The sequence below is a fragment of the Apteryx mantelli genome, chromosome 4 (assembly GCF_036417845.1).
Source record: "Apteryx mantelli isolate bAptMan1 chromosome 4, bAptMan1.hap1, whole genome shotgun sequence".
Taxonomy (NCBI): Eukaryota; Metazoa; Chordata; class Aves; order Apterygiformes; family Apterygidae; genus Apteryx; species Apteryx mantelli.
This window is the reverse complement of record NC_089981.1, coordinates 27,971,847-27,998,235: the sequence shown is the minus strand read 5'-3', so window position 1 is coordinate 27,998,235 and position 26,389 is coordinate 27,971,847. Positions and strand designations below refer to the sequence as shown.

Below are 26,389 nucleotides of genomic sequence, written 5' to 3'. Positions count from 1 at the left end.
AAAGAAACAGCACAATAGGGACTTTTAAGTCACAGAAACTGTGTAAATAAGTGTTTACGATAACATTCAAATTCACAGAACTCAATTAGAAGAGGTCTAAAACATGTAATTATTACAATTGTGCTGATCTTTCAGAATATTAAAAAAAATTACATTTTTTGCTGCCAACTCCCTCTATTCTTGGAGACTGTGAATCATTCTGACAAAATATACTGCATTGATGTAAATAAGTAAAAAAATGCACTGAGTCTAGAAGAGGTTAAAATGACAAACTGTGCAAGACACTCCTAAAAACGGAAACACAAAAATATCAGGAGAAGTATCTAGTGAAATAAGATGGATATTTGTGGCTCTGAACAAACAAAAAATTGCCTAGATTGGTACTACAAATGTACAGGGAAAGCGATGGTCAGTATTTCTTACACTTCATTTATATCCTCCCTTAATGAACTCATTATCACATCTTCCATACAGGAGACCCTTCCTAGGCCAGATGTACATAGCCAAACCTATCTCATTACATTTTTGAAAAATAAAATCTCTATAGAGAAAAGTCAGCATTGAAACAGATGCACTATAAAAGTAAATTGAGCTGTCAGCACCACTGCATGCTGGTTACACATAGCTAGGCAACCTGAAAATACACACACACGCACACACACAAAAAACAATTGAAAACAACCTTGAGAGTAGGCCAAAACTATCCTGTATCCATTTTATGGCAAAGCCTACTGCACCTCCTTTACTTTCCTCCTCCTTACTAACGTTTTTTTAAAAAAATGCTCTAAATCAAAATTTCTTATAGTTGTGAGACAGCACCCTCTGGTGTAGCAACACATGACAATTTTATAAAACACATTTATTTGCAACTGAGCACAGCTAATTGATAGATATGACTACATGGATTACCCAAACTATGGATTAACTGGCTTTTCCTCAACACTCCAACCACAGCTCTGTGCCATGAAGCACACGCCCCTTACATGCAGCCTCACTCTTCTGACAGCCGCATAAAGCTGTCCCAGTTTCTACAGAACCCATTTACAAATCTTTTTAAAGCTCAATATACAAAATACGTTCCCCTATAGCCTGATGTACTCTTGGTTTATACTACCTACCTTTGGGTTTTATTGGGATTACCCCTTCCTTTCCTAGATAATTGACTGTTTCATGCCAGTCATCATAAAAACTTTCCTGCTCTTCACATACCATCTAAACAGAACACAAATATAAATCTTCACTGGGCCCTGGTGATAAAATTTGGTCCTGACTCGCAGCAGCTCTAAGTTAGGAACAAAAGCATGGGGGAAACCAGCTTCCTGTTTTGTCAGCACTACATCAGATAATGACTTTCTAAAAGCTCTATCAGAAAAGCAGCAAGTTTTCTTGCTCCATTTATTCCCAAATGGGGATTTCTTCTGTTCTTGCCCAAGTTTCTGAAACCAGAGTCGTAGAATACCACTACCTTACCCAAGCGTAGTATATGCAATACATACTATTGTTGCCCAGAGAACTGGTTACTAACCTCCTGGTACAAAGTTTTGAACAACACAGTATAGCCGCTGTTACACACTAGCTTTTGCTAAATTCTGCTGCAACAAAAAAGCTGTAAGTGGATTATAAGGCAAACTGGTCTGCATGAGATATTCCTTTCTATGGTGACATGCAGTGCTACTGTTGCTGCTCAGGGAGAGTTCTCTAATTCCTAGGAAAATGTTTTGCACCCCATTAATGTTGATCTGCATTTCAATAGCAATTACTTAAAAGTCCTTGCTCTCCTTAGACAGCAGTTTTTAAAATTGACTGATGGTGCATCTGTTGTTCTCGTGCACCTGGCTCTCCTATTCGCTCATAGCTGCGAATTCTTACAGGAACCACCACGAAATACATTAACTTTCCTCCTATTTCCTCTCCCTGTAAGTGGCTATAATAGGTGTCGCAAGTATAATTTTTGTAAGCAGTGACAAGTGAACTGACCCACATGAGCCTGACCAGGAGTGGCTGAAGTCCAGTGGACCACCTCTCAGGAGGTGAGCCACCAAATGACACAGTTTGAAAATTCTACCTTTGTACTCAGGCAGACACAGAAAACACCTCTTTAGAGCACAAAACCCATTCTAGAAAAGAGGTACCTTGAACCAAAATCAGTCTACAATTTGAGTTACTGATGAAAATCTTAGCCAAACACAATAGGATAGGTACTAAAGGACAGAATTTCACATCTATGAGTACGAAACAGGCATTTAACATTTTTTCAGTGTCCAGGCTACTGAAAAAATACACATCACCCATAAAAGCTTCTATGCAACAGCAATTCAGGAGCTATTAGAAAGCAGAACATAAGAGGAATGAATCCTAAAGACAGGGCAGCTTGTGCTGAACACATATTTTCATGTCCTTGCATAAGTGAAGTCCTGATAGCAAAAGATACCCTAAACCTAGTTAAATTATGTTCCCTTAGCAGCTGATTTATGAATTGCATAAAATATGGAGATCTGCACATGCCAGAGTCTTTTCCTATTCTCCAACTTCAGGATCGCAGACTGCAGATGAAACAGGGTTTGGATAACAGATACTGAAAGTTGTCATCTTCCTCCAAAAACATGCTTCCTTGGTTGTGATCAGCAAATCCATCTCACTCAAATCATTATACGTGCAGCTTTGACTCATTTTCTATTAGCATCCTGCTAATCACAATGCCTTTGCAGAGATGAAACAAATCACAAGTCCCAGGATTTTCTTCTCATTCTCTTGGTTTGGCTTAAAATCACTAGAATAAAATCTCCCCCCCCACACACCCAACAAAAGCAGCATACCAATATGCACTGAATTTCACAGGGCAGCACACATAACATGCTTGTATGCTTTTCTTCCCCCCTCTGAATTATGCAGTACTAAGCAACTAAAGTCGCATTCCGATCATCTCTACTATGTCATTGTGAATTTGGCACAGCTTCACATGGAACAATACAACTGCTCTGAATTTCCACCTCTGTGAGATCATATAGATACGTAACCTCATTATCAAGGCAGATCAGTATATCCAGGGCCTCAGCTCTTGCTGGTATCATGTGATGTGAGAGTCAGAGCTTTCATTAGAAAGCAAAATAATGTGGAACAGAACCAAAAAGAGATTTCAAAACATGCAAAGCATAACCAAGTCACTCAGCAAAACCATGTTGCACTATCTTATTGTTTCACTATCTCTAAAGTTTACTGGAGTACAAGATCTGGATACTACCCACCATGGCAGATAAAGGCTTTAAAATTACTTCATCAAAATGCTTAATATCAACAGTACCTATCTACTATTTATACCTGTGACATACCCGTACATTTTGTGAGCATATTTGATGCTCACTAAAGTGCACAAGGTAATCAAAGCCTTTGGAAGCTACTTTCAAGTAGCATCTCTGCTCAGACATTAAATCAACAGGTTTGCTTACCCAAGACCTTTTTCTCACTGCACGTGATAAGCGTGAGGTGTACCTATGAAAAAATAATAAATGTACAAAAGCTTCTGAAAGTCACATATTTTGAATCCAGAGCATTTAATAAACAGTGTAGCAGATATATAGGCTTAGCTCTAATAGGGATTTGTACACTGGGGTACTAATGCAAACTTTAATACTGACTGTGTATTAAATACAGTATGGCTTCCACAGCTAATGGCTTAAAAAATTTACTAGTGCCAGCCATCTTTTACTGACAATTTTTATTTACTGAAAATTCAGAATGGTGCAGCCAGCGAAAAGTTTCTGATGTTGACAGATCTACACCCATCCCTTTAAAAAACAAACAAATAAAACAAAAAAATTACTATGGGCAAACTATTTTCTAGTACTTAAGCTTCAGAACAGGACTGGAATGAAAAGAACTAAAGTGAACCTAACGCTTACAAGAACACACCAAAGCTAGCTGACAAAAAGAAGTATTGGGAGGAACGTGAAATACTTATATGAATCTCACTTATCAGTTTGATTTTTGCAATATACTTTTAGGATGATACTTTAGCCAGACTCAGAAGTCTGGAGTCTTCATTTCAAACTTTATACGTGTGCTATTCAAACTACACGTGTGCCAACGCTTATTCAAGAGTGTAAAATAACTATTTTCACCACTGAGGCCTTAAATGCTTTAGGAACCAGCTACTCAGGATACTAGTTCTCTTCTGTCCTACTAGAGCAGGACCGCAGCTGTTCAACTTCTTTCAGTAGAACCTTCTGCCAACTGGAAGAGTACTGTTGGCTCCCGGGACGCTTCTGTAGAATTCATTGCTTGCAACAATTTAACAAATTCAGAATTAATGCTTAACAGATTCAGCTAAATATATTTTCAGTCTAATGGCTATATGTTTTAATCTACTGCTAAAATGGTGTTAACTCACTTCCACATCCTGACCTGAACTCCAATCACAATTCTTCCTTTTCCGAGACTTCCCCAACATGGTTCAATGCACTCGTTTTCAATGCAAGATCATAATCAGTTTGAATCCTTCCTTCCTGAGCTTACATATGTGGCTAATGGCTGCATTCACTGAAAATACTGCTTACATTGCTACAACTTTACTGTTGCACTTCGCTGTGTTTTTTGTATTCAACTAAAAAAATAAAAACACCAAGAATGTTATGTGTTACTCATGACAATAATGCTATTCTGAAAGTATTTCCTATTAGTAGTATTAGTAATAGTATTTACTATTTGCTCGAAAGACCTGAATTTTGACAGTCTCCCTTTACATGCTATACTATACAATTTTAATACTACAACTTTGCCTGTGCCAAGTGATTACATTATTAAACCAACCATCTAGAAGATACAGCCTTTGATTTAGGTCTTTTATATATATACACACATACACACATATACATGTGTGTATACATATATTCTCCTAGATACATGAGAGTATTTTAAGAGTCACAGTCACAAATTCACACAATTCAGGACTAGCCATTCGTGTAAATACTTCAAGCAATTAAATACTCTCACTCCTTGGAGTGTCAAAATAACCCTGCCAGATATTCAGTAGTAATCAAATAATACAGAGTTTATAATTTAAAAACAAAACTGCACTGGCATAGATTTGTTTATTGTACTGTGAGCATCAGTATATATTAGAGACAAAGACGACAAATTCCAGGACACAAAGAAAAAAAATGGAGATTTAAAAATTTTGCTCTGTATCAATCATGGAGAACCTATAAATTATCTGCTGGAATGCATTCAGCTCAAAAGCTTGGCTTCTACAGTTATAGAACTTGAAGAATATAAGATGTTCTGGATCCCAAAAGCCACATACCTAAAGTTAAATTGTAAAAGACCCGAAAAGACATTATGCAAAATTTATAAACTTGTTTTCTTCTGAGACAAATTGATTTTATCTCCAAGACTGAGGGCCATTCCCTGTAAGGAAAAGAAAGAAGACATTCATGATGTTGATACTTTATAATCACTGTATCTGTATATAACAGAAATCTATGAAGCTAGTGGCATGGAAATTAAAGTATTTCTAACTGTTCATGTATTTATCTAAATTACAGTTCATACCTTTTTAACATCAGGTAAAGGCAAGATCTAAATATTATTATTATTATTGAATCAATGAAACTTAAATGAGCGTGCAACTACTAAAGCTCTGTCATCAATACTATAGGCAGAAGAGTAAAGAATTTTCAGCCATTGGATCCTTCATCAATTGAAAGTATGCTGCCACTAGATAAGTTACAACTGTCAAACCAAATACCGAAATTTAAGAGTTGAAAGACTTAGTGCTGATACCAACACTTGATACAAAAATGCTACAAAAAAATAATCGCATCACAGAATCATATTAATGTTGCACAGAAATGGAAGCAATCTCGAAAGAAACTGCACAAATCCACCTAATCAACAGCAGAATGATCTCAAGATGAGACTGACATATTTAGAGCTGGCATATTTAGGCCAGAATATTTTATTAAGGCAGTCTTATATAAAAAAGTCACTGTAAACATACCAGAAACATTAATTTAAACCACTCCAAAATCTTTACAATGACATCACAAACTGAATGGATTCTTTGACCTTAAAAATTGAGGAAACCCTTTATTGTATGCCATTTGAGACACTTCTGTTGGTATGTCACCTCTTTCATTATTAGACAGAGTTCCAAATTTGTATTTTTTTTAGTCAGAAAGCCTAAGTTCTAAAATCCAAAGAAATCTCAAAGTAATTTTAGAAAATAATTCTATTTAAATAATTTTTTTAAAAATGTTTAATTCATTAAGAAACAGATCATGGAACCTCAGGGGGCATCTGCTCTTTATTTAAAAGCAAATCAAATGTAACATCCTATTTGCAGTGCTATGGATAAAATAAGGAAATCTTGGCCCAAAGGCCTATTTTATTAAAATGGACTGGCAGAGGAGATCTATAATATGTTTTTTGGGTATGATTACACCTAACTAGAAAGCCATTCTTCCCTCACAAAATGTAAACAAGTTTGTTTTTAAACTAAGGCTGAAGTTCCTATGTTCATCATCCCTGAAAATTTTACACTTACCTAATATTGTGAACTAACTGTAGTAGTACCAAAAAAGCTGTGAGTTTTTAGAGCATGCCGTACATTTTCTTAAAAACGATGAGAAGGAACAATGCTCTGAATAGAACCCACAGTTACCTGACTCTTTGCACGGATTCGTATGTGGCCAGTGACAGGAGCATCCGGTCCAAGATGAATTGGCTTTTCAATGCTGACATTGGCGAGTGCATCTTCTCCAAATATGGAACGTGCATAAAGATTGGCAGCCATAAAGCCGCAGTAACCAGAAAGTGCCTACAGAAAGGACATTTGAACTCTTTAGAAAGACCAAAATCCTTTAAATACATTTGATTCATTCTAGGTATAGCCAAGCAGATATCAATGTTTAACATTTAAACCTCTGCCTTCATATACAGCATTTTGGAAGATGAGCAAATCACACAGTGGGAAACACTGATGACACTTTTCTAAATTAATTCTAAATTTTTAAAATTAATATTGAAAGAGATGTAATCTGTATTAGCCATTGAAACAAGAGTAATGGGTAATGGATATCAGAGAGCCTAAAGAAGCTAAATACCAAATAACTACTGTACATATAGTAGCTAATAGCTATTATGTTACATATTAATAATAAATAGCTATTATATATATATATTTTATATATATATATATATATATATAGCCTTACAGCAAAAAGGCTAAATAGCAAATAAAGATAAATTTTGACTGAGAAGGAAGGAACTCTGAGCTACCGAAAAAAATTGTACAAAAACACATGGTGCTATCAAAATATGTATTATAGCACAGCTACTACAAACTAAAACAAGCATTAATTATTTCTTGTCCAGCTGCAAAAAAATATGAACATAAGGAAGTGGCAAAGAATTCTGATAACATTAATTTCTTCTACTCTTTTCAGAGCACTCATTTCAAAACTCTGAAATATATATACTGTTTCATATGGTAAACAAATATCTCTAATAACATTCATAAAAAATGTTAAACAATAAAGCACACAAACTAAAAAGGGTGTCTAAAAGCCTCCAAGCAAATAGCTCACCTTCTCTGGAGTCAGGCATTTCATATTGGTTGACTTCAGTATGTGCTGTAAGTATTCATTTAGATCAATGATATTTGTGTTCACTGTAACCTTCAAAAAGGGGAAAAAGTGCTATTACTTTAAACAGCACATCAGACATGTCTGAAATCACCTTTGCTTCGCAGCTCTAAAAGGAGATCACCACTACATTTCTCTTGAGAAACACCACATTCAGAAAGCTAGCTGTAAATCCTATGTGGTGGCACCATATGAAGTCTTCACCTCCTGTAATCCACTAGTTAAAAAAATTCATTTTTACTACCGTATCTTCTAAAACATATTAAGTGAACATGATACTCTGCTGAACACGTACATTCTCTGTTTCAGATAGTGTGTTTCTCATATGAATTTTAAGTTTATATTTTGCCTGAACAAAAGTGGTATCTACTCCAAAAGCTTATTTCTAAATGACTGATGCTAGGAATCACTTCATCCTTCATTGAAAAACAGCCTCCTTCAAGAAAAGGGAAGTTGTTCCATGAAACTACATTAGTACCTCTCATAGCTAAGGGTAACGAAGGACATTGTATCTATCTGAAATAAAACTGTAATTAAAATATTGGGGGGAAAAAAAGCATAATTTTACTTTGAAGTGCTTTGAAACTTCGATAAGCCAAAGTGCCTAAAGTTCCTTCATTGCCCTGGAAAAAGTAGGAGAGTCATAAGTAGCTAATTTATGTTATTTATTTATTTAGGAGGACTAAGCAAGTTGGCCCAGAGCTATTTAAATCAGGTAGAGTGGCTTGGAAATCAGGTTACTGCAGCTGAAAAGGGCTGCAGGGGCCAGTGTGTAGCACGTAAAAGAAGTATTTTTGGTTTTTATCTTTTGCTGTTAGAAACAACGCTCTCTTGGCTGTCTTGGCTTTCTCATACTGAAGACTGTGGGTCTTGATTAAATTGCCTTTTAATACATCTTTCGGGGGTAGTTTAATTCCTAAGGATCCATATATCATAGGATAAAAACTATTGTTCTCAAGTTCCCTTTGGGACACTTAAATTCAGTCTCAAGTTATACATGTAAATACATATAGCAAACAAGGCTAGAGTTTGTGTAAAACAGCTTTTTTTTTTTTTTTTTAAATCATTGCTCTGTTGTATGAGAACATCTCCCCTCCAATCAACCTTTTTATAACAAGCCTGTTATTAACAGCTTGGGCATCCTCTAATGTTAGGTGTACCTGACATTTGTGCATTTTTTATGTAGCATCCATAAGTGCTCTGGATGCTTCAGTCACATTGCAAAATTTAAAAAGTTATTCTGCTTGGAATCCATAGAAAATCCTGAAGTGCAGCACATCACTTCTGAGTTACGGTGTCTTCTATTTTGAAATGGAGAGACCAAGCAGTATAATTCTGCAGTCTCAGCAACAACTTACACGTTATTATCTCTCCTTTGAACTGAAGTACACAGCAACCACTGAGCAATCTGGACAGCCTCTAGACAAGAGGTAAGACTCAACATACATAACACTTTTATAAAAAAAAATAAAAAAGCAAGATACTGCTTCACTAAGCTTGCAAAACAGAGAAGATGTCACTAAGAATGAGTTAATCGAGGCCAACATCCAAGGCATTTTATGGACTTTATGGATTCTTTCAAATACTAAAGCCACTATCTATATTTAGAAGATGATGGTACCTATTTCTACACAGACAATGTGCAGACACAGACGCAGCTAGAATTGTCTAGTCTTAGACACAATACAAACAACAATCACTTGTGTTACATAAGCATGTGAATGATGCTTATATCATAAGAAAAGATGCTGGTATGTGTCGACGTAAAGCAAAAAACAGAACTATGCCTCATCCAAAAGAGCCTCAAAATAACACAAACAGAAAACTAACTTTGTTTTCCCACTCAAACTCTGCCCACATCTGTCGGAACTCTGCATCCGTGCACGAAGCTGGCTGGATGTAATCCATAATGTCGATGTGAATATCACTGAGAACAACACAGTTTCTATCGCTGGCTGCTCCAGAGACATCATACACTGCAATATAAAACACAAACCACCTAATGTTTAAAAAAGTGAGTTTGCAATAAATAAGAGTACTCAATTACCATTCGCCAGTTAACAACAGTCAACATTTGTTTCAGCTCAGTGCTGGTCTCCATCCTCTTCTAGAGCATTACCAGTGTGGTAGAGCCTTTGAATTAAGATAGCTGGTCTTTCAGGCAAGACTGCTTAGCTCATGTTTTAAATTCAGATGCTTGGATCAAATGTCATGCTGATAATCATTCTAAAGATAGCATGCTCTACCATGACTTTAAATAAAAGTGATTTTTTTTTTTAATCATTACAAAAATATTAATACATTACAGACCATTTAATTTCCTCTTCCAGTATGAAGTGCTTTAAGTATTTATTTCTGAGCTCATTAAGCATCTAAGAAATGTTACACATTAATGTTGCACACAAAATTGTTTACTTACCAATATTACCGAAGATGATTCCATTTTCTGTTGAAGCAACCTTGACATTAGCTTTAATGTTTGCAAAATCATGTGGAGCAAGTGTCAGAGGAGATGGTTTTTCCACAAGTTTCAAGTCACCTGTTTAAAGAAATTGGGAGGATGGGGACAGAGAAAGTTACCAGTGCACACTGGGTTTAGCTTTTGGGTCACCATTCTTAATTTTCCTGCCATTCAATTCTAATGTCTATCGAGTTGCACTAAATCCCATAAAGGTATTGGGTTGTTTTATTTTTTTTCTTTACAATTTGCTATCTGTAAGACAAAATTTACCTTACTTAAAATATATATATAAATATATTAAAATATTAGTGTACTTATTCAAAATCCACTGAAAACAAATGAAAAAACTGTCTTAAACGGGCTTTGGATTCAGTCTAGTACAAATTTTTAACAAGCAGGAAATGGTTAATTCTACCTCTTGTGTTTCAAACACTAATAACACTGTAATGTCTAATCCCATTGCCAAGGGCCTCAAAAATGCGAAGTTCAATGTTCAGTATTATACGCACTAAGCTATTTACAGACAGGTCAAAGTATCACCATGATTTTGAATGTAATTGCTACAAGGAAACAATAGAGCTGTACTTTTCGAAATCCCTCAGCAAGCAATTGTAAAAGACACCTTAGTTCTATGAGAGTATTTCTTTAAGCTGTGCACTTTGATAATAAAGTATGAATGCATCAGCTCTACACACACAAAAGTGATGCAGCAAGTCAGTTTCTGCAAGGTATCAGTTATAAACTATACAATCCTGCCTTACTGAACTAATAAATGGACAGATGCACCCAGAAACTAAGTAATACAGTCATTCTGTTTATCATGAGGAAGTTTAGATCCCTCAGTCATGGTTACATCAATTAAAAATATATACAACACGTGTTGTCCTAGTATGTTGTAAACATTCTTCAACACTTGCCTGACAAACAATAAGATAACTAATAGGAAACCAGTTACTGTTCTTACATTATCTGCTCCAATACTGTCCCTAAAAGAAGTTAATGAAGCCTCAAGTGTTGTTCAAACATGCCCCTGCTACAGCTGTCGGCAGAAGAAATGGTTTCAGCTGAGTAAATGCAACATTTAGTACTTTCAGTTGAGTGCAGGAACCACCTACAGCAGATGGCTTTCCACTGACTGAGATTTGCTCCATACTGATCTGGAATTTGTCCTCTTGCTCTATGGTAACAGCACAGCAGGGAATAAGCGTATGAGAGAAAACTGTCCATGTTTCAGGAAGAGGAGAATGGAGAATAGAATACTATGCTATTTTTCTAGTGCAAAAGCATGAAAAAGTTCAAAATCTGATTACTGTTTATAACATGATAGTACTGTTAGCACCAATAAATAAGTCTTCTATCATTTGGAAGAAAAAATATTTTCAAAGGCATGTGAAAATATCCTTTAAAAACAGCAGTTAGCTGGCAGAAAGTTTTAAGTATTTAAAAGTGTTCCAGCTCAGTGACAACACCCAGAACCTCATGGCTGCCTAACAGTTGCTTTGTTTCCACCAATATTCCTTACCTAGCGTGGCAAGTTCTAGAGTGCAGTTCTGCAGAGTGTCACTGGTCTGGTTTACTACAAGCACATCCAATACAATGTCATACTGATTGACGTGGACATATGCTTCTGCATAGACGGGGTCTGAGAAACCCGTCAGCTGAGTAACCTGTCAAAGAAAAGAATTGAAGGTATTTTTCCTCATAGTTCAGTGTTTTCAACATGTTTAAGTCAAACAATGAAAAACAAAACCACAGCACCTGGCAATAGTGTATGGCAGCCAGAGAAAGTGATTCTTAACCACCTGCGACCTCCCTTCTCTCCTTAAAGTGAGCCTTACTGGGCTCTTTAGGCCAGCAAACAATCTTATTTCTTCTCTACATCCCAGAGGCTCAGCACTGACTCCCCTCCTTACTCTTTCCCTCTCATGTGAACAAGGGAATGCCTTTAAGGACAAAAGGGGTTTTTCCCTTTCTTCTCCTCATCCCAGTCAACAAATGCATAGGTCCTTCCAATCAACCAATATAATCAGTTTCATCAGTTCCAGCCTGCATCTCCAATAGTTGATCCTGTGCATAAGCACCAACTGACTTCTGACTTCTATATTACCTTATTAAGTTTGGATGCCAGAGGGTCAGCAGCCTCTTTCCTCTGTGTGTTTCCCATTGCTGCAAGAAGGCTGAGCTGAAACTGGTCTTCTTTTGAGCTCATTTCATTTTTAGCAGTAAGCTGCATGAAGGAAATGGGATCGTCTGGCTGAACTGTCACATTCCTCTTCTCAGATTCTTTCTGCAGAAAGACAAAGAAATATTCAAGAACTCATGATGAATACTATTCTTAATGCACAGTCAAATAATGACCTTACTGACTTACATACAATCAAATGGTGAAATTCATGAAGCTTCTGGGACCAGCTTGGATGTGAACATCAGTTTAAAAAAAAAAAATCCAGGTATTTATGATTACAAACTTATAACATCTCACCTTCTGGGAAAGTTTCTCTTCTTCTAGCTTGGCTGACAGCATATGAGAGAGGGACTGTCTGCATTCCTTGTTGAAAATATCATTCATGAGCGGAGAACACTCTGACAAAACTTTCAGACACAAAGAAATACGATCCACATCGTCATCTGTAATTGGCTTCTTGGGAAGAGAGGACTTTCCCAAATGGAGAATAGTGGCCATCAGCAACATAGCTTCAGCAATAAAGGACTGAGAAAGGGGAAAAAAGTAAAGAGAATGGAAAGAGGTTATTGCATTTTACATGGGTTTTACAGAAATACATATTTCTGATTTATTTCAGAAATGGATGCAAATTCATCGGATTCATAAAATATCTGAAAAAAGTATCTTTTTGTTAGTACTTGTGTAGAAAACAAGCAGCATGATTTAGACACTGTCTAGACACAGTGGCTGGAGAGCAGTAGCTCTTTTTGCAACCCAAACATCATTACTAACCAATCATGTAACTGGCACTTTATTTGGAACTTAACCCACCTCGTATCTGTTTAAAAACAAACAAACCAACCCCCCAAAACCCATACACAACAATTCACACACTCAACAGCAACAGCCAGCTCTTCTTTGTAACTACAGTGAAAATACAGTAGATGACTTACATTTTGTTTCTTCTTTTCCTGAACTAGCGACACATATCGTAAAGCAATCTTAGTTAAAGTTGTGGCAAGGGAAGCTGCAACAAAGAAGTCTCCATCAAGCAGGAATCCTCTTAACGGAGGTCTGCAAAGAAAGATGATCATCAGGAGACTAGTTTTGGAAGATACTCTTTAACATATATATCATATTCATACCTTAGCACCCAATACTGTACAAACAAAACAAACGTGAAAGGTCTCAGAAGAAGGTCTTTTTCTCCAGAAGGAAATACCTCTGTAAATACAGAGGTATTTACAAGTCACACAGCCAACTCCACACAGAATAGGAAGTCAAGTGAAAACTGTAAGGGATAATAATTTCTACCCACAATATATTTCATTGTAGCTCTGACGTGATAATGACCAGTCCAAACAAAGTAACTCAACTGCAGTTATTAAGAAAATATAACAATTGTTTTAGCTACCAATGAAGTAAAATATAGCAGACGTTAAACAGTGCACAGCAACATTAAGGAAAAAAACTCTCTTAATTTAAAGGCAATATTTCCATATCCAATTAAAATTGCAAAGGGACTTGATGCACAAAGAACAAAGAATCAGTTGGAATTTAGGATATCATAATGTCCTTTTTGATATATAATAATTGTTGATTACAATTCCCAAGCAATTATGCAACTTCTCATCAGATATCATCTACTTCAGATAATACCTTAAAAACAGGAAACCATCTCAACCACTAGCCATTGTATGAGAGAGAATATCACTCTTAAAATTAACCGAGTCACTGCTGGTCTAGTATGAAATCTTAGATACCTGTCTTCTTCCTTTTTGGCAGGTCGGGAACTACTGAGAGCACTCTGTGTTGCATAAGTGCCCATTTCTGTCACCAATTTTTGGGCTGGACCCACAGTCACTTCTTCTTCAGGTTTTAGCTCGCCAGCTTCTTTCTTGATTTCAGATTCTACTATCGGGATCTAAGAGTGATCAGGAAACAACTACTGTAATTTTAAAAAGCCATTTTTGTTGTGCAGAGGCTTTCATAAAAACTGTCTGTATTGTAAGGTCAATTACAGTGCAACAATTTGAGAGAATTTAAGGAGATATGTAGATATCGAAGTGTATACAGAAGCCTCCTTCCCCCGAATAAAGTTCATTTGCAACATTGTACAGAATGTCTTAGATACCTCTCAGAATTTCCCAGACTTAAAGCACTTAAAGCTGCCATAATTTTCTGAAATAAGAAATTTCTCATCTCCCCTCCTAAATATGAGGTAATCAGCTATCACTTATTCTGAGTATATGCTGACTACAGACATTCTACTTGAAAATAATTATGAATGCAAAACCCCATTTAATTTTTGCTTTAGATTTCTTGCACACACAATTACCTGTCACAAGTGCTCAAAACTGCCTTTTACCTGATTTTTAAAGTTTTTTTCTTAGATAACACACTGTATATAGTAGTAAAACCATAAAAAGCTAGTCTAACAAATAACAAAACAAACACACCTCTCCTAGTGATCTGCGAACTTCTGTCATTACACTTTGTATATCTTCTTTTGTACTGCAATATTCTCCAAGGATCCATAAAGCTCCTCGATAAATCCTAAGATAAGAACAGTAACACAGTAATGTTTTCATGATACACTGACATTAGCATCAAGGGAAGTGATTTATAGTCAGGTGGTAAATGCCATCCTCAATAAATTCAAAAGGATATGAGTGACAGAACAGAAAAAATATTCTGCTTGCAGCATATTAAATAAAACGTAGCAAGTTTGATCAAAAACACTCATCCTTTCAGCCTTACTAAACTAATGAACAAGTACATCAAATAAGATATATTGTCTGCTACGAATTTATTCCTGGGTTAATCTTGATATTCATAAAAATAAAATTTATTACAATCATAAAAAGTAACTCTATTTTAACTGGATAAGGTCAGATGTAATTTTTATAATTAAGACAGACTAACTTTTCCATCATGTAGGACAATGAACAACGGGAAGACAAATGAAGATTAAGGAGAATACCACTGTTTCAGTTTTTTGCCGCTTAATGAGAGCATGACAGAGCTAGGATTTCAATACATAGCGTACTCTGAAAAATGGTAAAGTGCTGTCCTGATACAGAATAGTTCTCTTTATATGACTGAACCTATGTAGATTCATCAGAAAGTCAAGTTTCTAGTGCTCTGAAAGATACTAAAGACGCTTTGCAGATTATATATGTTAAGACTGGGTTTTCTGACAAATGTCCAGTAAGCATTTCCAGTTTCCTTCAAATGCAAATTTCTGCTGCAATAATCCCTTCATAACTCCATTTTAACAAATACATCACTTTCGGGTTTGCCTTCATCAACAGTGATGCTCTCTAGCAAATGGAAACAGAATTAACAATTGCATCATAAAAATGAAATTTGAGTCAATTTATTTCATTCAATGCAACAAGCACCCAATATAGTTTTGTATAAATAGGCAGGAGGAATGCTGTACCTAGAAGTCAGCTGTCCCCTAGAATATCTCAGCTTCAGTTATTCTTTTGTGTGGCTCAGTAGTAGGGATTTTGGAACAGCTAGAATATATGTAATGACAATATACATTCAATACAGTGCTTCAATTTTGGACAAAGATCATATTTTGGACTCACTTGACAGATTTAATAGCGTGAAAGACTTCGAGCATCTTCTCAACAATAAGAGGTCTGAGGTTATCAAACCGCTGGATTGCTTCACGCACAAATTCCAAAACATCAGCAGCTGCTGCTTCATTATTATCACTAAGAAACTCCATCAGCTAGCACAAAAGAGTGAACATGAGCACAAACAGCAACACAGTTGCATAATTTGCAAGAGATCACATGCTTCACAGAAGTTATTATAGTATCAAACAGATGAACACAGACAGGAAGAACAGGAAGGAATAAGAGAAAAGACTCATTTAATTTAAATTTAGTCTCAAAATTATATTATGTTCATACAGTAATATTTTCTTTCTACATTCAGAAAAATAAGACTGTTCATATATCTCATTAAGCAAAGCTAAAAATCAAACAAATTATGAAAAAAAGTCCTGTACATTCCAATCAATTATCATAATCCCAAAATTTTTTTAAACAAAGATTATCGTGCTTTCAAGTAGAGGTACTTTTCAGCTAATGTTCTTCAAGAATATTTAAAAATAAAAGTCGCAGAAGATGAATAACTACAACATCAAAAGTCCTACAGTTCTTAGGGCATTAAAATTAATATAAAATAATATTAATAAAAATAATATAGTGTAAACCCATCATTAGAAACATGGCTTCAGCTATGCTTTTGTGGGGGAAGGTAGCAAGGATTTTGGTACAGTTAGAACGTATTTAATGAAAATCTAATTAAATGTTTGCATACCACTGGAATAACATTTGCAGCCATATCTGGAAACCGAACACTACAGGAATGCAATGTACGAACAAGCAGCTGTCTGTATTTGTCAGTATCTTCATGCTCTGTCACATTATTAGTTTTAATCACTTCTTTCTTCAGAACAATCACCAGCTATAGAAAAGATCAAATAAAATTGAAACAAACCACATATTTTTCCAAAGAACAGAAGTGTAATGAAACATAAATAATATATATTTTACCTCCTCCACATTTCTTGAAGAGACAAGATCCAGAGCTAGCTGAAGGGTTTTTTTGCGCACTTCCAAATCAGGGGTACTCAACACTCTGAGGATGTCCATAACCAAATCCTGCAACAATAATGAAATACTAACTACTTTGTTGCTTTAAGTGACTTGCTTTTCATGCAATTCTAATTTTCAGTCCTCAATGATTTTCAAAGACTTTATGGATACTTAATATATAAGTTACTGATACATAACTGGCAAGATATCCTACATATGCATTAAAAAATTTCACACTGCTCATTTAATACATTATAATATTTACATAAAGTCTATTGTGCAAGCTATACCATTAAACCTTATAATCGAGACAGTATTTGTCATTGTTAGTTCTTATGCAGGAAAATAAAAGCAGCAAGTCTAAATGTAAAATACCATCCAGCTGTTTTTAACAAACGTACCAACAGAAGGTTTAAACTTCAGAAGTATATTAAGTATATTTTTCCCTATACGACAACACCTGGAAGTGGTTTGTTTGTTCGTTTGTTTCAATAAGCTTGCAGGAAAATAGAGAGATAACATACTTGTAACACTCGTTCATGGGAGGGATGCTCCTTTAGTTCAACCAACCGATCCAAAACAATTAGTTTCACATTATTATCACTCTCTTTAATTATTAAATCTATGTAGCATTGGGCAGCTGCCTAAAATAAAAAAAATTAAATACTTGAAGTAATGGAGAAAAGGGCAATTTCTGAGAGAAATTCAGAAAAAGGTACCTTCTACATTGTTACTAAAGCAACTGCTCAAGAATTGGGAAGAGAAATGAACCAGAAAGACAGTCTTTAAAGCTTTATGGTCAATTGTAAACGTGACTCCACCAGTTCATGACAAAAATGGCACAGGAAAGCTCACAATGGTATCAGCTTACAATACACAGACTTGATTTCAAAGTCAAGGGAAGTTATAAAGTTAAATTTTCTGGTGTGCTTTGGGTCAGCTCTTATAAGTACACAACTGGACATGAAAACTAATTCAAAACAGTAGCCAGTGTTAGCATATCCAGATATAGTTTTAATGACAGCTTCTAGGTGCAACATTCCCACTCAACAAATAAAACTGCAAGAACGTAAGAATTAATTCTCCCTCTGATCTATTTACAATGCTTTTGATATCAATCTAAATGGTATATTCTATTTTTAAAGTTTCTTTACAAGTTTAAAATTTCTATGTAGTCTGAAATAATCAGCTGTATAAACATAAATCTAGGAACACAAGGGTCAAGCAGTAATCTTAAATGTGAACCTTCTCTGCATTATATTTTCATCCTGATCTAGAAAGGATCACATTTATGAGTAAAGCAAGTCATTCAATCTCTGTAAATCTTCAGCATTAGTCTGCTTGGCTAAGCATGCCAAGAAGAATGCAGGTTGGCATTCGCTATTGTGATAGTTTGCAGTGTTCAAACTTGTTCACTACCAAATGATATGAAGTCCACTAGTCACAGGCCTGCAAAATACTCTTGGTCATTCTTTTTGTTGACCAATATAGATAAGAGATATTATAAAACAGTGATTCACATGTGATGTGTCAAACACCTCATATTACAAAAGTCTTTAGTCTTTCAAAGTATCAACATACAGCATACAGTATTCCAGTGCACTAAATACTACTGAAACGTCTGAAAACATTTCTCATATACCTTGATTGCTGTTGGTGCACTGGAGAGCGTAACTAGTGTTCCTGCAGCTTCATATTTCACTGCAGGACTTGATGACTGCAATAAATTGTAAATGCACCGAATAAACCGAGCTCTCTCTGATGGATTTGCATGACAGACCTAGGTTAAAGGAAAAAAAAGAAAAAAAAAGTTAGCCTATAAAGAAAAAAAAAAAAAGCAACCGCATAGTTTAACTGTTTAACTATCCTACTACCAGGAGAAAATAAAGCAAATGGTGACAAACTTTTGGGGATTAGAAGTGTCATTCACAGTTGCAAAAAGCTATTTACAAAAGCTATTAAAAAACTATTATTGACAATTCTGTGCAATGCTGCAAAGTCTTAAAACTTCGATTCAAAAGGAAGAGTATATATATCCTCAACTAGCTTTTTTAACAGATGTCCTGCACAGATAAACAAAGAACAACAGTTTGATAATATACAGTTCATGACATGGCAAATCAGATGAGACACATTGCTCTATACTCTGCATACGTGAGCAGTTTATTAAGAAACAAATTATATTCAGCTCTACTAGAGCAATGACACATCCCCAACATGGACCAAGTGCTAGCTAAAATTCCTTTTCCAGTGGTGTCCCATCCCTTCTAGAAAGCGGTCTAATGTAAGCTAAAATGCACATTTATTCTAAGCATGCCACGATGTTTTCCTTTTACCTTATAAATTAGTTCAACAATAACCAACTGCAATATGTCGCCAAATGTCTGGACTTGGTCAATGCAGGTACTCAAATAATCCAAAGCTCGATCCTACACAAATAAAAAAAATTATTCTTAATTATTCAGATGAGTTTTCTCACTCAGCTGTATTTTAAAGCAATTTTTTTTAAATCAAAATGTAAACCAGCACATATTCAACTCCTCAACTTGCAATTTAAAACAACTTACACAATAATATATCAAAATAAAATGGCAAACCTTAAGAGCAAAATAATCCATTTTGCCTATGGATGGGGGAAAACAAACAAAAAAAGACAGACACACAAAAAAATACAAACCATGAACCTAATGCAAACCAGGCACAAAAGACAATTGCCTGTATAACAAATAATCCCAAATAATAAACAGAAATTTCTTTCTCATGTGACTATAAAACTTACAAAGCAGGAGGTAAAGGAACACTTCTCAGTCTGGTCAGGCTCATTTGGCAAAATTACTTATAGTTTTCAGCACCAATATGTGCCTTTTCCAAATACAGCAACTGCACTATTTAAACAAAGACAGTACTAAAGACGTATGTTAACTTATTCACAGTTAGAAATATTACACAGGTGTGCTAACACCACCATGTATTGTAGTAGGTATTCCATCGGGGAGAGTATCTTCAATTAAGTTTTTAAAAACTTCCAACTTTTCAACTTTAAATAATGGTACTACTCTGATTCTTGCTTCAAATTTCTTTACTTATTTCTTGCTCATAGTTTTTGCTCATAGTTTTAATAGACAATTAGTTAAACTGTGTTTACTTAGTAGTACCTTAGTTTATCAGCAAGTAGGTTTTCAGGTATTTAAACCAAATGAGTTAAAGGACAAGTATCCTTACCTGATCTGCGTGAATTAGCATCATAAACGCATTTCTTTTGCAGCTTGCATCCTTCTCATTTACCAAGAAATCATGGATCAATTCAGGAGCATCAGGTATAAGATGCTCAAAATTTCTTAAACAAACAAAAAACAAAACACATAATTAAAAGGACTATTATCAAAGGGCAGAGCCTAAGGCTTAACTGCATATCTTCCAGACAAGTGTTTAAAAAAAAAAAATTTCAAACAGCATAAAACAAATCATGAGACATAGCTTTTGTGTAGTTACTTGAAACTGTGAACAGATCCAAGGAACTAAAAAAAAAAACAAAAACAAACAAACAAAAAAACCCTACAACCGTTTGCTGTCATGACAGTTAAGATATTATCCCACCAGTGATTTTGGTTTAATGGTAATGTTCACACTGTTTAGGTAAACAGCTGCAACAATGCTTCAGTATGTAACTGCAGTAAATTATTACATGAAGAATGTCTCACTTCAAATAAATAACATATATCCATATTCTTTTAAAGATTCTTCTATATTTATAGTTGTGGACAAACATTGCTATTAATGTTTATATCATTAAGAAAGGTATTTGCCCAGACAAATTAACCTGCAGCATGAGGACCTCAGTCATACTTGAAAAAGCAACAGCAATACCTTTCACTTTTCCAAAGAAGTCCATCAGATGGGGGGGGGGGAGGAGGGGATGAAGAGGGGGGAGAACACCCTTCCTCCTTCCCTTCCCACCCCCCCCAATTAACAGTGACTTATATTGCTGTCCTTGATAGACATTTATGAGATCTCCAAAACTATCTAGGTCACCAAAGTTAGCCTTGGTCTTCTGCCTCCAAAGCTATAAATAGTTTCTGGCATTTACCTATAAATTGTGTAAATTGCAAGAACTGCATTTCTGCGCACGTAGCTATGACGATGTTCTAAACATGCACGAATGGCTGGCATCAAAGGCTCCAACAATTCTGCTTCTTTCAGCTTACAAAGAAAACGAAGAGTAGAGCCTCGGATAAATTCATTTGGGTGCTGAAGATCCTAAAACAAATAAGAAGCATACCTGAAATGCCAGACTCTACAAGCTAGTTAAGTTCAGATGAATGTACTTGCTAGCCTTTTCCCACACCAATCCTTTCCATGGTACAAATCCCAAATATCAACAAGGACACCTCATTGTCTTCTCATGAAATACCTTCTCAAAACACTGCTGTGCCAAAATCTTTAAAAAAAAGTATTTCTGTGTAGTAAATTTTACAAAATTGGGGGGTGGGAGGGGGTGCTGCATTGTGTTTGTTTTCTCTGACGACTCAAACTGTGGAAGCTCACGCTGCAGGCATTCCTGCACAATGGATACTAATCTCTAGTGAATATAATGAACTAGTGTTTATCTGCTTCCCATCGATTCCCACAGAACTTGCGGAACCTTATTATCTTTGTGAAGCAGTGTCACAAACAGACTACAAATGAAGTTATTCCAAAAGTAATGTGTTTCTTTTTATGACCCAAGACTTGTCCCAAAACACCATGGAAAGAGTAGTCACCCCTCATCTTTGAAGTTCACTAACTTGGAAAGTAAGAGTACTAAATCTTTCTTTAGTAATAATAGTAAATGACCACACAAAATTCCTTGGTAGTAAGTTTGTTAGTTATCTAAAAGTTATCCAGCTCTGAAACAGTGAGACAAAGTGGTTAGGAAGCAAACACAGAGCATATACCATTTTTATATATATATTAAAAAAGTAACACAAAATGATATACTTTTTATAAAGATCCAGCATGTGACCACAAGCAATAAACAGGCTACCTTTCTATATGCATCGCATACAAGGATCATTTCTTGCAAAAGCCTGCCATCTGGAGTGGTCTTTGGAACTATCTCCCAAAAGACCAGAAGCAGTTTTTTGATGGTATGATCTTGGAGAGGCAGTACAAAACGTATAATGGTCATAAGTAGTCCAGGTAGTTTTTCACCATTTAGAATCATAATGATTACTTTCTTCAAAGCTTCTGTTTTCAACTTGACATCTCCTTTTTCTAGAAAGGATGGAAAAATTCAAGAATGCAAGTCACAGTAATTATGAAATGAGAAAGTTAGAGTTTTTAAATCTAACAGAAGATTAATCTTTGATGTCAGAAGATACAAACTCCCTCTTAAGGAATGCAATATAACATCATCAATAAAATTCATCCCCTTAGTTCTGAAAGAATAAAGAGGTAGCAGGAGATACTTAAAGAATAAACCCAGAGTTCAGATTTAATTGCAGATCAACATATTAGAATTAACTGAGTTCAACAAATTTTGCCACTAAACAGCATTTTATACCAGGATACTATGCACTGTGATGTTAGAGACATACTAACACCGGCACTTCTGCAAGCAAGATACAGTAATGCACTGAACAACAAGTGATAAAAAGATTTATATCACTGCATTACGTAAATCTACCTGAGCATACTTCAAACTGAAGGACAGAAACAGACTTCAAATTTTTGCAGAGACCAAGGAGAAAAAAAAAACAACCCACATAATAAGTAGATAAATATCACAATGTGTTTCTCAAAGCACAGCAAAGAGAGGAATTTATACATTTCAGAAATCAACAAAATAAAAATCAAATAGACTTGCTGGAGTTCTAAAATATAAACAGTATTCTAGGAAAGGTATAATGAAAGAAAGTTAGCATTATTCAACCTTCAAACCATAGTTCATTACTTGCCTAGGTCATTTTTTAAGCTGATTTCAGAAGGTGGCTCTGAATCCATTGGAACATTGATTAACGTGTAACACACGTTCTCTGCAGCAGTCATTGTTCTTGGTTACAAATGTTTTCTCAAGAGAAGAATTATTTTGACACAAATGTCAGACAACCTAAAAACAAGGAAACAAAATCACCCCAAAGTCAACAGATTTTATTAACAAGCAGCACAAAAGTGTCTCGCAACTTTATGATTTCAAGGAAGCACTGGGTTTCTCAAAAAATAAAAATAAAAAAAAAATCACATTCAAAAGCCTTCTCAATGTTTTATTACACTACATGTTCCTGTTAATATAAAATAAAGTAAGAATATGAAATTTCCCAAAGTAATGGCCAAAACAAAATAAATCTTTCCAATACTTAGGGTCCAGTTAGAGATGCCTGAAGTGTATGGGCACCTGATTGCCACTGAATGGATACGGCAGCTTTTCCCTTTTCTACTCACCCCTCTGATCCTGGTCATATGTTCCCACTGTTTTCCTTGCACACCTGTGGCCCTCCAGGGCACTGGAGTGCAAGGGCTCAACTTTTGACTTAACCTGCAAAATCAACCTGAAGAACACCACAACAAAAAAGGGAAGAGTTTTCTTCTCATTTATCAAGATGAATCAGCCCATGAAGGAAGTTTTGAAGATGAGCGTGAGATCCAACAGAGCAGAAACCAAGGACAGAAGGGAGAACATGACGGAGAGAAAAGCAGGACTGCCCTGTTACCTGCTAAAAATCATTAGATCAGCTCAACACTACTCAACTGCTCCTCTAGTCACTAATAGGAGAAAAGTAAGTATTTGTATGGAGAAGAAGTACTAGAGGATTACAGTCCACTAAAGGTGCTATGTAGCTGACAATTCAGATAATAAAGCGAATAATTAACTTCAATCTTCATTTTCCTTGTTTGTCACTTCCTTTTGTAATACACTTTTGTGATTAATTTTTTTTTTATTCCATTCCTAAGTAACTTAATATGCTCAAGTTTGAGCTTGGTCACTTAACACTCACTATGATACCATACAGAAGTGCACGGTAAAAAAAATTACTTTTCATTACATGGCCAACTTTGTATTTTCTACAGAAGTTCAGAGAAAAAACTACTTTCTACATGCATTTACCGCAACTAATTTTCTTGAAGTCTGAGATTGATGTTAACAAATCATTAAAACAGGGAAAATGGCTTTTTACTTTAAAATACAATACTATGTATGACTCAGAATATGTATAAAAATACACACTTGTTTATATAATTATTGCTACTAAATAATAATAGGACCAAGCGAATTAAATGATCCCCATCACAGGTTGTGATTTTCATGACAGATTAAAATGCTAAACTCTCCAATTTAAGGTTACACTTTCACTGCAGATCACTTTCAGCACTTGAAAGAATCCTCTGAAGTTGGACAAACACAAGCAGGGTCCTAGCGCCATGACACAAAGCCTTCAACAACATGCCAGTTTAAGAAGTTACTGCCTGGGGACACCAGTTCCTACCCCACATCACCTCTTCACCTGTGCTGAGGCAACTTTTGAGATGTGAACCCTGTAAATCCACCACCCCCACTTTACTTTTAAAGCAGTAAGAACAGCAAGCAAGAACAAAAAACAGTCCAGTTCAAAGCACTGCCTCTCTGACAAAAGAGGAGGCAAAGTGGGCCAAGGAGTCAGGCATCTGAACAAATGGATGAGAAACTCCACAAGCTGATACCGGAAGCAAAGTCCCTTTTCTTATCAAACAGCCAGCTGAAGAATCTCAGCCTAAACAGTTAGCAGGGAAGTTGTGCTAACTTGGGCTGTAGCCTCTTTTTTGCCTCAGAGGCTCACAAATTTGAGTAAAAAGCACCACTACTCCCAAGCTATGAGAAAAGAACACAATGAGAACAGCATCACAAATTCTACTACTACAAAAAAAGGGTTCTAACACAACATTTATTTTTGAAAGCTTCTTTCTGTTATGAATTTTATACTTTTAAGGATTAAATCCTTCAAGCTCATTGTTTCTCTACAAACATCTACATAAATAATCCTGGTGTTTTTCAGAAACAATAATTTTCTTGCTTCAGCAGCAGCTTTTGTCCTCTATCCCATTCCCTTAGCCAGAGCTCCTGCCTCAAAGCTCTGCAACTAGCATCTTCATCTCTATCAGCCTCATCAAACAGACAATAAACCACAGCTGTGAGAAAAACAGATAAAGTATCTTTCCTTATAGAAAGATCCCAACTGCAGAAACTTCCTCAAAAATCACAGCAAAATAGATCTCTAAAGCAGGAAACATGGACCATCTCCTAGGCTCTGAAAAGTGGCAGTGAAGGGAAATTCTTAAAATACAGAGCTGGAAGACTGGGCAATGAGGACAACAACCAATTCTTCTTCATAGAGAGGCATCAAGCCTTGGAAGCAGCGTCTCCCCAATCAAAATTTCATCTTACCAAGAATGCCCCAGATAAAGAAGAAAGTAGATGCTACTCGACTTCCCCCGCAATAAAATCGGACAATACCCACATTTGCGTAAGGAAATTCAGTCACACAATTTCCAATACATGCACAGGAAGACAAAGAGAACATGCCTGCTCTCCCACTACAGCAGCCTTGAGAAGCAAATGAACCCCTACAGAAGTTAAACATCAGTCATGGTGCTGGGAGAATTACAACTACAGAATTTCACTTTAAGTTTTAGCTATTAATATTGCCTGACCACAGAATTTTGTATTCAGCTATATACTTTCACTTAGCTTTACAGAACAGAGTTAAAGACTTGTGAAGTCCAGAACTCTGTACAGGACGTTAAAGAGCTACCTCATAAACCAAAACCCTAACAAAGCATCATTTTACCTCTGCACCACCTGCAAAACAGAACATAAAAGCTTTTATTAAAAAGAAAAACACGAGTAAGTTTATAGGTTTCTCTCCTCACTTTCCAGGTGACTAGCTCTTGCTCGGAACGCCAAACGCATTTAACTATGATTTTAAACTGTTTAGTTTTTATTCTTTTTCTTACCATTCCTGTGAAAAACTTAGAGACACAAAACACGGCAGCAATACCCCATTTCCCTGGGAGACCGCGCCCCACCGCACACAGACACGAGCGAGGTGACCCCGAGCCGCTGCAGAGACGTGCGCGCTGCTTCGTTTGAGCGCCGTTAAGGCACCGCGAGCTGGGGCCCTGCGGCCGCCTGCCAGGCGCTCCTCCGAGGGGCCCCAGGAAGGCCCTGGCCGGCCCGCCCCAAGGCCTCGGGCCGGGAGGCCCCGCGCCGGCGGCCGCGGAGCAGCGGGAAATGCCGCGGCCCCCCAACGGCCCTAACGGCCGCCCGCCCCTCCCCCCGCAACGGCCGCCGCGGCTCGCGACCCCCGCGCAGCGAGGCCGCGCGGCCCGAGGCGCGGCGGGGCGGGCTTCGCGACCGGCGAGCGCTGTCCCGCGCGGACTGCGCACCCAGCTGGCGTGGCGTGGCGGCGCGGCCCGCGGTGGCGGCTCCCGGCACTGGCGCAGCCCGCTCCGGCGATGGCTGACGTGGAGCCGCTCCCTCCTCAGGCCACAT

The 26,389-nt window shown here is 36.5% G+C and overlaps 1 protein-coding gene across 1 annotated transcript; it reads right to left on the bottom strand.

The window, feature by feature from the left end:
- Positions 1–3,534: 3,534 nt before the first annotated feature.
- COPB1 (COPI coat complex subunit beta 1) lies at positions 3,535–26,389 on the bottom strand. Its single transcript, XM_067296090.1, has 22 exons — positions 26,284–26,389; positions 22,821–22,972; positions 21,908–22,137; positions 20,972–21,141; positions 20,107–20,221; positions 19,221–19,313; positions 18,527–18,664; positions 17,409–17,528; positions 16,843–16,950; positions 16,607–16,753; positions 15,865–16,010; positions 14,725–14,821; positions 14,029–14,189; positions 13,219–13,339; positions 12,584–12,811; positions 12,209–12,388; positions 11,624–11,768; positions 10,060–10,179; positions 9,471–9,616; positions 7,584–7,673; positions 6,659–6,814; positions 3,535–5,403 (listed from the first exon to the last, which is right to left on the bottom strand). Exons 2-22 carry the CDS (start codon positions 22,909–22,911, stop codon positions 5,344–5,346), a joined length of 2,862 nt encoding a protein of 953 aa, XP_067152191.1. The 5' UTR covers positions 22,912–22,972; positions 26,284–26,389; the 3' UTR covers positions 3,535–5,343.

Bases quoted from the DNA above. Each gene is read 5' to 3' on its own strand.
- COPB1 (XM_067296090.1), bottom strand. From the start codon at position 22,911: ATGACTGCTGCAGAGAACGTGTGTTACACGTTAATCAATGTTCCAATG. The intron at 21,142-21,907 runs GTAGCCTGTTTA...TATTTGTTTTAG, and splicing joins TATGCGATGCATATAGAAAG to GATCTTCAGCACCCAAATGA. The intron at 9,617-10,059 runs GTAAGTAAACAA...TTTATATTGCAG, and splicing joins AATCATCTTCGGTAATATTG to TGTATGATGTCTCTGGAGCA.